At 45.9% G+C, this 14,866-nt stretch overlaps 1 protein-coding gene across 1 annotated transcript in view; it reads right to left on the minus strand.

The window, feature by feature from the left end:
• Nucleotides 1-14,866, minus strand: part of LOC144493935 (phosphofurin acidic cluster sorting protein 2-like) — a 410,987-nt gene that overhangs the window by 257,098 nt on the left and 139,023 nt on the right. The window contains exons 7-9 of the mRNA XM_078213510.1: nt 12,403-12,483; nt 6,831-6,890; nt 696-847 (exon numbers count right to left, since the gene is read on the minus strand). Coding sequence (XP_078069636.1) covers nt 696-847; nt 6,831-6,890; nt 12,403-12,483 — 293 coding nt within the window. The remainder of the gene's footprint in view (nt 1-695; nt 848-6,830; nt 6,891-12,402; nt 12,484-14,866) is intronic.

Raw genomic sequence — 14,866 nt, forward strand, 5'->3', positions numbered from 1 at the left:
ATGTCATTTCTTATTATAGCCTTGATGTCATCTTTAACCAATAAAGCAACGCCACCTCCTAGAATCATAGATGTCCTCATACATCAGTCGCTGAAAGTAAGCGCGCAGGTACAGCAGGCTGTAAAGAAGGCAAATGAATTGTTGGCCTTCATAGTGAGAGGATTTGAGTATAGGGATGGGGATGTGATTTCAAGAAGAAATTAGATATAGCTCTTGGGGCTAAAGGGATCAAAGGTTAGAGTGGGGGAGGGGGAGCAGGATATTGAATTTGATGATCAGCCATGATCAAAATTCAAGCCATCTATGTGTCAACAAAGCAGTTCTCCTACCATGAGTGACCCTTGGGGGACACAACTGTCTACAAACCCATTACAAAATATTTTACCCAAGCTGACACTGACCCTTCTATTCCATGAGCCTCAATATTTCTTCTGGTTTGTATATTCACACACATTATTTAGCCTTTGAGGAACTGTGGGGAGGATTAGCAGACGACTACCAATCTGTTAAACCCCATCATGAACACTCCTTCCATGGTCAACAGTCCTGGCATGGGATTTGAACTCAGAGCTTCAGGCTAAAGGGAAGGGTACCCAGTAAATCAAAAGACCTGCTGACTCCTAGCAAGACTCAGGGTGAACTTACCAACACACACACTCTTCTGCCTTTACCTGCAGTCAGTTTGCATCACTTACTTTAGTTTAGGCTTTGGTGTGCTAAGAATGCTGTCATTGTCTTCCATTTCTGGGCCACTGTCACTGGGGTTGTAAACTTCCAGGCTCTCGTAAAGCAGGTCAAGATCCTCCTCTGCCTCCTGGGTCTGGTCCACAGGATCAGAGTCCAGCACCTTACACACAAAATAAATCAGCACAATTTAACAATCAGAAAGACTGCAAACACACAGCTATCAGGAACCGTCCTTTGGGTGAGTGATGTTCCACGCTGGTGCCCCTATGTGTCAGCTGTGGTTCAGTCAGTAACACACTTGGCTCTGAGTTAGCAGGTTGCAGGTTCAAGTCCCACTCCAGAGACTTCAAAATCCAAAGGGCTACTTCAGTGTGGTACTGCTTTGGGACATAGTGAGACCCTAAAACAGTGGTTCCCAAACTTTTTTCACTAGGCCTCACTTCCGGAATAAAAATTTGCTCGTGCCACACCAAATTTTTTATTGATAAGAAATACATTCAAAAACAAAAAAACCCAACTCCTAGCAGTGCTTGATTCATAACATAGAACACAACTACTTTATAATATCATCATGGGACATCCAGAAAGTATAAAACAATGTATCACTTGATGCTCTTGCTCTCACTTTGGAAAAATATCAATCCATGTTTAAATGTTTCTTTGATTGTCCTTGAATCTTCCCGCCACACTTGCCATCCTCTCTCACCGCACCAGTGTGGCGCGCCGCACCCTTTGGGAACCACTGCCCTAAAAGGTGTTCTATCAATAAAAGGCTTTCATCTTTCTTCCTACATGAGAGCTCAGTGCTGATGTGAGATATATTTCCAGTGAGTCAGTCACAGGAGCCATCAGTAATCTGGTTTTATAGTGAATGTTCCTCAATAGCAAACCAGAACCAGAGCCCAGATCTTGCTGCTTCCTATTTTACCCCCTGTCCCATTCATACTTCGAGAGTGGCAAACGTTGTGCCTTTGTTAAGGCCCTAAGACGAACTTAGGGCCTTAATGCGCACGAGGAATTTGGATGTGGTTGCGGTGACAGAGACTTGGTTGAAAGAGGGACAGGACTGGCAGCTGAATATTCCGGGGTACAAGTGTTTTAGGCGAGACAGAGGAGGGGCCAAAAGAGGTGGGGGAGTAGAGTATTAGTTAGAGAGCATATTACAGCGGTGCAGAGGGAGGACAATTCAGAGGGGTCGTGTAACGAGTCACTCTGGGTGGAGCTTAGAAACAGGAAGGGCGCAGTCACTATGTTGGGGGTGTACTACAGGCCCCCAAACAGCCCAAGGGAAGTGGAAGAACGGATATGTCAGGAGATACTGGATAGGTGCAGGAAAAATAGGGTTGTTGTAGTGGGAGACTTCAATTTCCCTGGTATAGACTGGAAATCGTTGAGAGCTGGGACTCTGAATGGGGAGGAATTTGTAAAATGCGTACAGGAGGGTTCTTTGGAACAATATGTAGATAGCCCAACTAGAGAGGGGGCTATACTGGACCTAGTACTGGGGAATGAGCCCGGTCAGGTCTTCAAAGTTTCGGTAGGGGAACATGTGGCAAATAGTGACCACAATTCTGTTAGCTTTAGGATAGTGATGGAAAAGGATGAGTGGTGTCCCAAGGGTAAGGTGTTGGATTGGGGAAAGGCTAACTTTAGTGGGATTAGGCAGAAATTGTCAGCTGTTGATTGGGAGAGGCTGTTTGAGGGTAAATCCACATCTGGCATGTGGGAGTCTTTTAAGGAACAGTTGTTAGGGCTACAGGACAGGCATGTGCCTGTAAAAAAGAAGGATAGGAAGGGTAGGATTCGAGAACCGTGGATAACCAGGGAAAATGAGGGACTGGTCAAAAAGAAAAGAGAGGCGTATGTTAGGTCCAGGCAGCTAAAAACGGAGGGAGCTCTGGAGGAGTACAAAGAAAGTAGGAAAGAACTCAAACGGGGAATTAGAAGGGCAAAAAGGGGTCACGAAATTTCCTTGGCAGACAGGATTAAGGAGAACCCCAAGGCATTTTATTCATACGTTAGGAACAAAAGGGTTGTCAGGGAAAAAATCGGATCTCTCAGGGACAAAAGTGGGGAATTATGCTTGGAGCCCAAAGAAGTAGGGGAGATCCTAAATGAATACTTTGCGTCGGTATTCACAAAGGAGAGGGATGTGTTGACTGGGAGTGTCTCGGAGAGGAGTGTTGAACCGTTGGAGAAAATCTCCATTACAAGGGAGGAAGTGTTAGGTTTGTTAGAGAATATAAAGACTGACAAATCCCCAGGGCCTGATGGAATCTATCCAAGGCTGCTCAGGGAGACGAGAGATGAAATCGCTGGGTCTCTGACGCAAATCTTTGTCTCGTCACTGGACGCAGGTGAGGTCCCAGAGGATTGGAGGATAGCTAATGTGGTCCCGTTATTTAAGAAGGATAGGAAGGACAACCCGGGTAATTATAGGCCAGTGAGCTTGACGTCCGTGGTGGGGAAGTTGTTGGAGAAGATTCTTAGAGATAGGATGGATGCGCATTTAGAAAGGAATAAACTCATTAACGATAGTCAGCATGGTTTTGTGAGAGGGAGGTCATGCCTCACTAACCTGGTGGAGTTTTTTGAAGAAGTGACCAGAATGGTTGACGAGGGAAGGGCCGTGGATGTCGTCTATATGGACTTGAGCAAGGCCTTTGACAAGGTACCGCATGGTAGGCTGTTGCATAAGGTTAAATCTCACGGGATCCAGGGTGAGGTATCTAAATGGATACAAAATTGGCTTCTGTGGTTGTAGAGAATTGTTTTTTCAAACTGGAGGCCTGTGACCAGCGGTGTGCCTCAGGGATCAGTGCTGGGTCCACTGTTATTTGTCATTTATATTAATGATTTGGATGAGAATATAGGGGGCATGGTTAGAAAGTTTGCAGATGACACCAAGATTGTTGGCATAGTGGACAGTGAAGAAAGTTATCTCCAATTGCAACGGGATCTTGATCAATTGGGCCAGTGGGCTGACGAATGGCAGATGGAGTTTAATTTAGACAAATGCGAGGTGATGCATTTTGGTAGATTGAACCAGGGCAGGACTTACTCAGTTAATGGTAGGGCATTGGGGAGAGTTACAGAACAAAGAGATCGAGGGGTACATGTTCATCGCTCCTTGAAAGTGGTGTCACAGGTGGGCAGAGTGGTGAAGAAGGCATTCGGCATGCTTGGTTTCATCGGTCCATGAATACAGGAATTGGAATGTCTTGTTGAAGTTGTACAAGACATTGGTAAGGCCACACTTGGAATACTGTGTACAGTTCTGGTCACCCTATTATAGAAAGGATATTATTAAACTAGAAAGAATTCGGAAAAGCTTTACTAGGATGCTACCAAGACTTGATGGATTGGGTTATAAGGAGAGGCTGGATAGACTGGGACTTTTTTCTCTGAAGCGTAGGAGGCTGAGGGGTGATCTTATAGAGGTCTATAAAATAATGAGGGGCACAGATCAGCTAGATAGTCAATATTTTTTCCCAAAGGTAGGGGAGTCTAAAACTAGAGGGCATAGGTTTAAAGTGAGAGGGGAGAGATACAAAAGTGTCCAGAGTGGCAGTTTTTTCAGACAGAAGGTGGCGAGTATCTGGAACGAGCTGCCAGAGGTAGTAGTAGAGGTGGATGTAATTTTGTCTTTTAAAAAGCATTTAGATAGTTACATGGGTATGATGGGTATAGCGGGATATGGGCCAAATGCGGGCAATTGGGATTGGCTTAGGGGTTTTAAAAAAAAAGGGCGGCATGGACAAGTTGGGCCGAAGGGCCTGTTTCCACGCTGTAAACCTCTATGACTCAGAGAAACCTGAGGCAGGATATCTGACAAGTGGTTAGTATCTATGAAAACAGATAGATCCCCAGGGCCAGATGAAATGCATCTCAAGCTGCAGAGAAAAGTAAAGGAGGTTGGTGCACTGTGTGTGGTCTCATGGATTTTAGTAACATTTTTGACAGGTTAAGCAGAACATGAGAAGTTCAGAATCAACGGGAAAGTGGGAAGTTGAATTCAAAATGGACTCAGTGGCAGGAAGCAAATGGGTACTGGTGGATTGGTGTTGTAGTGACTGGAAGACCGCTTGCAGTGGGGTCCCACAGAGCTTTCTACTGGTCAGACAGGCAGGAAGGAGGCAAACTGAATTCAATCTGAAAAAGACTGAGGTAATAGCGAGAAGGACAAGCAAAGCAATAAATGGTAGGATTTTGAAGAGTAGAAAGGAATAGGAATGCATGTCCACAGATCCCTGAAGGGATCAGGGCATGTAAATAAGATCAGACGGTGGTTCAGAAGGCATGCAGGATATTCTGATGATGGGTCAGCTAGGCTCGAAACGTTGGCTCTATTCTCTTCACAGGTGCTGTCAGAGCTGCTGAGATTCTCCGGTGTTTTTCTGTTTTTGTGTTGTGACAGGATACTTCCCTTTATTATGTGGTGTAGAATGTTAGCGGAGGGGGCTATGCCAGAGCTGTAGAAAACACTAGTTAAGAACATAAGAACTAGGAGCAGGAGTAGGCCATCTGGCCCCTCAAGCCTGCTCCGCCATTCAATAAGATCATGGCTGATCTGATAGTGGGTTCAGTTCCACTTATGGCCTACTCCCCATAACCCTTAATTCCCTTAATGGTTAAAAATCTATCTGTGACTTAAACACATGTAACGAGGTAGCCTCTACTGCTTCATTGGGCAGAGAATTCCAAGGATTCACTACCCTCTGGGAGAAGAAGTTCCTTCTCAACGCTGTTCTAAATTGACTCCCCTGTATTTTGAGGCTATGCCCCCTGGTTCTTGTTTCCATTGTAAGTGGAAATAACCTCGTTGCTTCTCCCCTGTCTACTCCTTCATTATCTTATATGTCTCTATAAGATCTCCCCTCAACCTTCTAAACTCCAATGAGTCCAGGCCCAGTCTACTCAATCTCTCCTCATAAGCTAACCCCCTCATCTCCGGAATCAACCTGGTGAATCTTCTCTGTACCCCCTCCAAAGCTAATATATCCTTTCTTAAATAAGGGGACCAAAATTGTACACAGTACTCTAGTTGCAGCCTCACCAGTACCCTGTACAGTTGCAGCAAGACCTCCCTGCTTTTATACTCCATCCCTCTCGCGATAAAGGCCAACATTCCATTTGCCTTCTTGATCACCTGTTGCACCTGCAAACTGAGTCAAATTAGAGTACAGTGTACGGTCAACGTATTACGGGAAGGATGTAATCAAACTAGAGAGAGTACAGAGAAGATACAAGTTGCCAAGAAAGGAGAATATTAGCTGCAAGGAAGGGTTGGGTAGGCTGGTGTGTTTGTTTGGAATGCGAGAGACTGTGGGAGATTGAATTGAGTCTATAAAGTGACAAGGGGCCTGAATCGAGTGGATTGGAAGGATCCATAAGCAGGTCAATAAGCAGGATTTGATTGAAAGTGACTGGTACAATTATTAGAGGGATATTGAAGAGAAAGTTTTTTATCCAGAGGGTGCTGGGAATCTGGAATTCACTGCCTGAGAGTGTGATAGAGGCAGAAACATGACACACATTTAAAAACACTTGAATGTGTGCTTAAAATGTTGGAACCTATAGTGCTGTAGACTGGGAGCTGGAAAGGGAAATTCGATTGGATAGCTCTTTTTGGGCTGGCACAGACATGATGGGTCAAATGGTCTCCGTGTTGCAAATTTCGATGTTATCATATTTAACAATTAGACAAGGTTATCTTTGTAAATGCCCTTCATAATTTCAGAAACTTCACCTCAAAGTCACCTTTATTTTCAAAGGCAACAAACCTTTTCCTCAGAACCTGAACTCCTGACACCCAGAATCACTGATAGCTGTGGAATCCTCCAGTAGAAAGAGGCCATTCAGCCTACTATTTCTGGGCTAGCAGATGGATAGAGAGTGGATGTTTAAATTCTCGATAAGAATGCTCTTTAAAGGATTTGAGAAGCAAGAAATCATGAGGTCTCCCATGTGAAATGTATCTTTGCAGTTGGGAAGCTGAGGTGCAGGTTGGTTTTACAGAGTTAGTCGCAGAGCTCGAAGGAGAGAAACCCAAAGCGAGTGCTTTGATCACCGATTCCGTTCACTCCAGTGTTTTGTGCTTACTCAAAGTGTGTAAAGGAGGAGGTTAATCCAACGATACATACCTCATCGGTCACTTTGAATCTCTTCAGCAAGGCAACGAATTTCTGTTTAAAGTTTGGTTGCTAAATGAGGAGAAGAGAAGAGGAAAGGTTGTGAACTGAGGCTGTGATCACACATCGTTGCAAATAGGATATAGCTGGCCTGCAGACACAGTGGTTTCCAGCACCAAGGTTGTGGCACCACAGAATAACAGGACAGAAGGACAATCTCCCTCTTCTACCTTCAGCCTGGCTCTGAGGGGAGCTGTCTCTCCACCACACGGAAGAGTGGAGACAGAATAATCCCCTGGCCACATCCCATATGCTTTCTCAAGCCGGGGTACACAGATCGAGGGATGTCAACAGCAGAGCCACACTGTCCACTTATAGTAGAGTCATAGAGGCTTACAGCATGCAAACAGGCCCTTCAGCCCAACTTGTCCATGCCGCCCAGTTTTTACCACTAAGCTAGTCCCAATTGCCCATGTTTGGCCCAGATCCCTCTACACCCATCTTACCCATGTAACTATCTAAACGCTTTTTAAAAGACAAAATTATACCCGCCTCTACTGGCTGCTTGTTCCAGACACTCACCAATCTCTGAGTGAATAAATTGCCCCTCTGGGCACTTTTGTATCTCTCCCCTCTCACCTTAAACCTATGCCCTCTAGTTTTTAGACTCCTCTACCATTGGGAAAAGATGTTGACCATCTACCTCATCTATGCCCCTCATTATTTTATAGTCCTCTATAAAATCACCACTAAGTCTCACGCTCCAGGGGAAAAATGTCCCAGTCTATCCAGCCTCTGCTTATAACTCAAACCATCAAGTCCCGGTAGCATCCTAGTAAATCTTTTCTGCACTCTTTCTAGTTTAATAATATCTTTTCTATAATAGGGTGACGAGAACTGTACACAGTATTCCAAGTGTGGCCTTACCAATGTCTTGTACAACTTCAACAAGACTTCCCAACTCCTGTATTCAATGTTCTGACCAATGAAACCAAGCATACCAAATGCCTTCTTCACCACTCTGTCCACCTGTGACTCCACTTTCAAGGAGCTATGAACCTGTACCCCTAGATCTCTTTGTTCTGTAACTCTCCCTACCATTAACTGAGTAAGTCCTGCCCTGGTTCAATCTACCAAAATGCATCACCTTGCATTTATCTAAATTAAACTCCACCTGCCATTCATCAGCCCACTGGCCCAACTGATCAAGATCCCGTTGCAATCCTAGATAATCTTCTTCACTGTCCACTATGCCACCAATCTTGGTGTCATCTGCAAACTTACTAACCATGCCTCCTATATTCTCATCCAAATCATTAATATAAATGACAAATAACAATGGACCCAGCACCGATCCCTGAGGCACGCCGCTGGTCATAAGCCTCCGATTTGAAAAACAACCCTCTACAGCCACCCTTTGGCTTCTGTTGTCAAGCCAATTTTGTATCCATTTAGCTACCTCACCCTGGATCCCATGAGTTTTAACCTTATGCAACAACTTTCCATGTGGCACCTTGTCAAAGGCCTTGCTAAAGTCCATGTAGACAACATCAACTGCACTGTCCTCATCTACCTTCTTGGTTACCCCTTCAAAAAACTCAAATTCACGAGACATGATTTTCCACTCACAAAGCCATGCTGACTGTCCCTAATCACTCCTTGCCTCTCTAAATGCCTATAGATCTCAGAATACCTTCTAAAAACTTACCTAATACAGACGTCAAGCTCACTGGCCTGTAGTTCCCAAGTTTTTCCCTACAGCCCTTTTTAAACAAAGGCACAACATTTGCCACCCACCAATCTTCAGGCACCTCACCTGTGACTGTCAATGATTCAAATATCTCTGCTAGGAGACCCGCAATTTCCTCCCTAGCCCCCCCACAACGTCCTGGGGTACACTTCATCAGGTCCCAGGGATTTATCTACCTTGATGCGCTTTAAGACTTCCAACACCTCCTTCTCTGTAATATGTACACTCCTCAAGACATTACTATTTATTTCCCCAAGTTCCCTAACATCCAAGCCTTTCTCAACAGTAAATACTGATGAGAAATATTCATTTAGGATCTCACCCATCTCTTGTGGATTCGCACATAAATGACCTTGTTGGTCCTTAAGAGGCCCGACTCTCTCCCTTGTTACTCTTCTGCCCTTTATGTATTTGTAGAATCTCTTTGGATTCTCCTTTGCCTTATCTGCAAAAACAATCTCATGTCCCCTTTTTGCCCTCCTGTTTTCTCTCATAGCTCTACTCTGACACACTCTACACTCTTCAAGGGATCCACTTGATCCCAGCTGCCTATGCACATCATGTGCTTCCTTCTTCTTGACCAGGGCCTCAATATCCCGAGTCAACCAGGGTTCCCTACTTCCACCAGCGTTGCCCTTCACACTAAGAGGAAAGTGTTTACCCTGAACCCTGGTTAACACACTTTTGAAAGCCTCCCACTTACCAGATGTCCTTTTGCCTTCCCACAGACTTCCCCCAATCAACTTTTGAAAGTTCCTGCCTGATACCATAAAAATTGGCCTTGTCCCAATTTAGAATTTTAACTTTTGGGACAGACCTATCATTCTCCATAGCTATCTTAAAACTAATGGAATTATGGTCACTGGTCCCAAAGTGATCCCTCACTAACACTTCTGACACCTGTCCTTCCTTATTTCCCAAGAGGATGTCAAGTTTTGCCCCCTCTTGATTCGGGCCATCCACATACTGAATGAGAAATTCCTCCTGAATACACTCAACAAATTTTTCTCCATCCAACCCTCTAATACTATGGCTGTCCCAGTCAGTGTTGGGAAAGTTAAAATCTCCGACTATTACCACCCTATTTTTCTTGGAGCTATCTGTAATCTCCTTACGTATTTGCTCCTCAATTTCCCGCTGACTATTTGGGGGCCTGTCGTACAACCCGATCAAAGTGATTTCCCCCTTCTTATTTCTCAGTTCTACCCATATAGACTCAGTGGGCGAACCCTCGGATATATCCCCTCTCAGTACAGCCGTGATGTTTTCCCTGATCAAAAGTGCAACTCCCCCTCCTCTCTTACCTCCTGTTCTATCTTTCCTATAGCTTGGTCAAAATAAAGTGGCCCCGAGAGAACACAAGGACGAATATAAGTGAAATAGGGAAACTATTATTGCTGCTGACTGGACAAGCCAAGAGTTTGGATCTGGTACAATAGGAATGGGATCTTCCTCTTTCCCCAAACCTTTCAAACAGGGTGCTTGATCACCTGTACAGGGTTACACCTGATCTCAATGTTTCAGACAAGCCAGGCATTTACAATGCCTGAGTAGCACACAGGAAGTTTGTCCCTGATAGTGAGGATCTGAGACTGTAGACTGGGACTCTGGTATGATCTGCTGGTCATGATGTGGAGATGCCGGCGTTGGACTGGGGTAAACACAGTAAGAGTTTTAACAACACCAGGTTAAAGTCCAACAGGTTTATTTGGTAGCAAATACCATTAGATTTAGAAAGCTAATGGTATTTGCTACCAAATAAACCTGTTGGACTTTAACCTGGTGTTGGTAAAACTCTTACTCTGATCTGCTGGAGCAGGCGAGGGGGGATGGGGGCACACACCACTGATCTTTGAACGCTGGCTCACTGCTCACCATGTACACTTCTAATCTTTCCCCATCCTGGGTAAGGGTGGCATGGTGATGGGCAGTATGGTGGCACAGTGGTTAGCACTGCTGCCTCACAGTGCTGGGACCCGGGTTCGATTCCCGGCTTGGGTCACTGTCTGTGTGGAGTTTGCACGTTCTCCTCGTGTCTGCGTGGGTTTCCTCCGGGTGCTCCGGTTTCCTCCCACAGTCCAAAGATGTACAGGTTAGATTGATTAGCCATGGTAAATTGTCAGGGGGATGATCAGGTAAATGTGTGGGGTGACAGGGATAGGGCCTGGGTGGGATTGTTGTCGGTGCAGGCTCGATGGGCCAAATGGCCACATTCTGCACTGTAGGGATCCTATGATTTCTGGGTACTGATGTTAAGACTTCCTCTCATCTCAGCTTCTCTTAGCCAGTGCCCACAACATGAGATCAGTTAAATGTTTATGCTTACACTACAGCATCTCAATGAATAATAGATGTGGCCCTGAGTTTCTGGAGTCACACTGCTCTGGTTTGACTGTTCGAGAATCCATCACCACCATTCATATCCCATCTGTACTGATCTGGGACACAGGGGGACATGTTGCCTCCCACTAACTGAGCAGTCTTCTTTTTACCCATGTGCCTTTAATTCAATTTAAATGCTCCCTGGTAGAGCGACCTTCTACTTCATCTCAAAAAATTCATTCATGAGATGTGGGCGCCGCTGGTTGGCCAGCATTTATTGCCCATCCTTTGTTGCCCTTAAGGTGGTGGTGAGCTGCCTTCTTGAATCGCTGCAGTCCCTGTGGTGTAGGTCCACCCACAATGCTGTTAGGGAGGGAGTTCCAGGATTTTGACCCAGTGACAGTGAAGGAACGGCGATACATTTCCAAGTCAGGATGGTGATATGATTTGGAGGGGAGCCTCCAGGTGATGGTGTTCCCAGGTATCTGCTGCTCTTGTCTTTCTAGATGGAAGTGGTCATGAGTTTGGAAGGCGCTGTCGAAGGAACCTTGGTGAGTTACTGCAGTGCATCTTGTAGATAGTACACACTGCTGCTACTGAGCGTTGGTGGTGGAGGGAGTGAATATTTTTGGAGGGGATAGCAATCAAGCGGGATGCTTTGTCCTGGATGGTGTCGAGCTTCTTGAGTGTTGTTGGAGCTGCACCCATCCAGGCAAGTGGGGAATATTCCGTCACACTCCTGACTTGTGCCTTGCAGATGGTGGACAGTCTTTGGAGAGTCAGGAGGTGAGTTACTCGCCGATTCCTAACCTCTGACCTGCAGTGGGGGATTCAGTGACGGTAATACCACTGAATATCATGGGGCAATGCTTAGATCCTCTCTTATTGGTAATGGTCAATGCCTGGTGAATGTTACTGCCACTTGTCAGCCCAAGCCTGGATATTGTCCAGATCTTGTTGCATTTGAACATGGACTGCTTCAGTACCTGAGGAGTCACGAATGGTGCTGAACATTGTGCAATCATCAACGAACATCCCCACTTCTGACCTGATGACAGAGGGAAGGTCATTGATGAAGCAGCTGAAGATTGTTGGGCCGAGGACACTCCCCTGAGGGACTCCTGCAGAGATGTCCTGGAACTGAGATGATTGATCTCCAACCACCACAACCCCATCTTCCTCTGTGGACTCTCCCCCAGGGGAGAGTTTCTCCAATGACCCCAAATTTGCGAGGTCTCTTTGATGTCTCACTCAGTCAAGGGCTGTTACTCTGACCAGATAAGAAGCACACAATTGCTCCAGTACAAATCGGGAATGCTGTTCAGCAAACTATGGCAGCTTCAGGTTGAATAGCATGTGTAAGTATGGGCTGGTCCAGCCCAAATAAATAACTGGATAGAGGTGAGGTGGAGCACACGCAGAGCCAGAACTCCCCATTCGGAGTGAAGCCTAGCATGTCACAAACTGTGCCTGAACTGATTTACAATGAGCAGAGCAGCGGCCCAGCTTTACCCGAGTCATCGAGGTCGTCCGGATCATCTTTCTTCGGGACTTTTTTGGTTTTCGCAAGTCATCATCTTCATCATATAAATCCTGCAGACAAATCAAATCACACAGAATAACACCGGGTCTGTGGCACAGAAACAGAGCACCGAGTCTACAGCACAGAAACAGAGCATTCAGCCTCATTGTTCCACAGGAGCAGGCTGAGGGTAAGGGAGCTTGTGTGTGCATTATATTTATTTATTTATTTTTCAGTTAAATTTGTGAAAAAAATTGGAGGTTTTTTTCAAAACAGGAAGTAGGCCCAGCAGCAGCCTGGGAAGGTTTTGGAGGGTTTAAAAGCAGGCCGCACCTTTGAGCGGGCAGCGTCGTTAGCGGGCAGCGGACTGAGCAGGGGGCAGAGTGAGAGCTGAAGGGCTTTGGCTCAAAACGGGCTGCGGCGAGAACAGGCAGAGGCGAGAGTAGGTTTATCTTTATCAGAAAGTTTATTCCTGTTTTTCCCCAGAGTAAAAAAAAATGCCCGGCAAGATGTTGGAATGCTCCTTTTGCAGGATGTGGGAGATCAGGGAGACCTCCGGTATCCCTGATGACAGCACCTGCAAAAGATGCATTCAGCTGCAGCTGCTTGCAAAGCGTGTTAGGGAACTGGAGAAGGAGCTCGATGACCTCCATCTAATTCGGGAGAATGAGAAGTTTATAGACAGTAGCTTTAGAGAGATAGTTACACCTAAGCAGCAGAGCACAGGAAATTGGGTTACTGTAAGGAGAGGAAATGGCAGTGTGAAAGGACAGGCAGAGCAGGGTTCCTCTGTGGCCATACCCCTCCACAACAGGTATACTGAATTGGATACTGTTGTGGGAGATGCTTTACCTGGGACAAGCTGCCACACCCGGAACTCTGATACTGAGTCTGGTTCTACAGCGCAAAAGGGTGGGATGAAGAAGAGGAGAGCAGTAGTGATAGGGGACTCGATGGTCAGAGGTACGGACCGGAGGTTCTGTGGTCGGGACAGAGACTCCCGCATGGTTTGTTACCTCCCGGGTGCCAAGGTCAGCGATGTCTCTGATCGCGTGCACAGCGTTCTAAAGTGGGAAGGTGATCAGCCAGATGTCGTGGTACACGTCGGTACCAATGACGTGGGAAGGAAGAGTGAGGAGGTCCTAAAGAGTGAGTACAAAGAGCTTGGAAGGAAGTTAAAAAGCAGGACCCCGAGGGTAGTAATCTCAGGATTGCTACCTGAGCCACATGCCAGTGAGGGCAGGAGTAGGATGCTTGGGCGGATGAACACGTGGCTGAGGAACTGGTGCAGGGGGCAATTCTTGGATCATTGGGACCTCTTCTGGGGCAGGTGGGACCTGTACAAGAGAGACGGGTTACACCTAAACTACAAGGGGACCAATATACTTGCAGGGAGATTTGCTAGTGTTATTGGGGAGCGTTTAAACTAGATTTGCAGGGGGATGGGAACCAGAGTGCCAGAGGCAGATAGTGGAGCAGGGGTAAAAAGACAGGTTAGTTCAAGCAAAATCACAAATGGAAGGGTAGAGTGTGGTGGAAATAATCTTTTGAGGTGTGTCTATTTCAACGCCAGGAGTATTGTGGGGAAGGCAGTTGAGCTGAAGGCGTGGATAGACACATGGAAATATGACATTATAGCTATTAGTGAAACTTGGCTATAGGAGGGGCAGGACTGGCAGCTCAATGTTCCAGGGTTCCAATGTTTCAGGCGGGATAGAGGCAGAGGGATAAAAGGTGGGGGGGTGGCATTGTTGGTCAGGGAAAATGTTACATCGGTACTCAGGCAGGATAGATTAGGGAGCTTGTCTACAGAGGCCCTATGGGCGGAGCTGAGAAACAGGAAAGGTATGACCACATTAATGGGGTTGTATTAGAGACCACCCAATAGTCAGCGAGAATTGGAGGAGCAAATCAGCGGAGAGATAGCTGACAACTGCAAGAAACACAAAGTTGTGATAGTAGGGGATTTTTAATTTTCCACATATAGATTGGGACTCGCATACTGTTAAAGGTTTAGACGGGGTAGAGTTTGTAAAATGTGTTCAGGAGAATTTTCTACATCAGTATATAGAGGTGCCAACTAGAGAGGATGCGATATTGGATCTCCTATTGGGCAATGAGTTAGGGCAGGTGATGGATGTGAGTGTGAGGGAACACTTTGGATCCAGTGATCATAATGCCATTAGGTTCAACCTGATCATGGATAAGGATAGATCTGGTCCTCGGGTTGAAGTTCTGAACTGGAAAAAGGCCAAATTTGATGAAATGAGAAGGGATCTGGGAAGTGTGGATTGGCACAGGCTGTTCTCTGGTAAGGATGTAAATGGAAAGTGGGAGGCCTTCAAAGGAGAAATTTTGAGAGTGCAGAGTTTGTATGTTCCTGTCAGGATTGAAGGCAAAGTAAATAGGAATAAGGAACCTTGGTTCTCGAGGGAGATTGTAACATTGATTAAG

Source organism: Mustelus asterias, chromosome 5 (genome assembly GCF_964213995.1).
Source record: "Mustelus asterias chromosome 5, sMusAst1.hap1.1, whole genome shotgun sequence".
Lineage (NCBI taxonomy): Eukaryota > Metazoa > Chordata > Chondrichthyes > Carcharhiniformes > Triakidae > Mustelus > Mustelus asterias.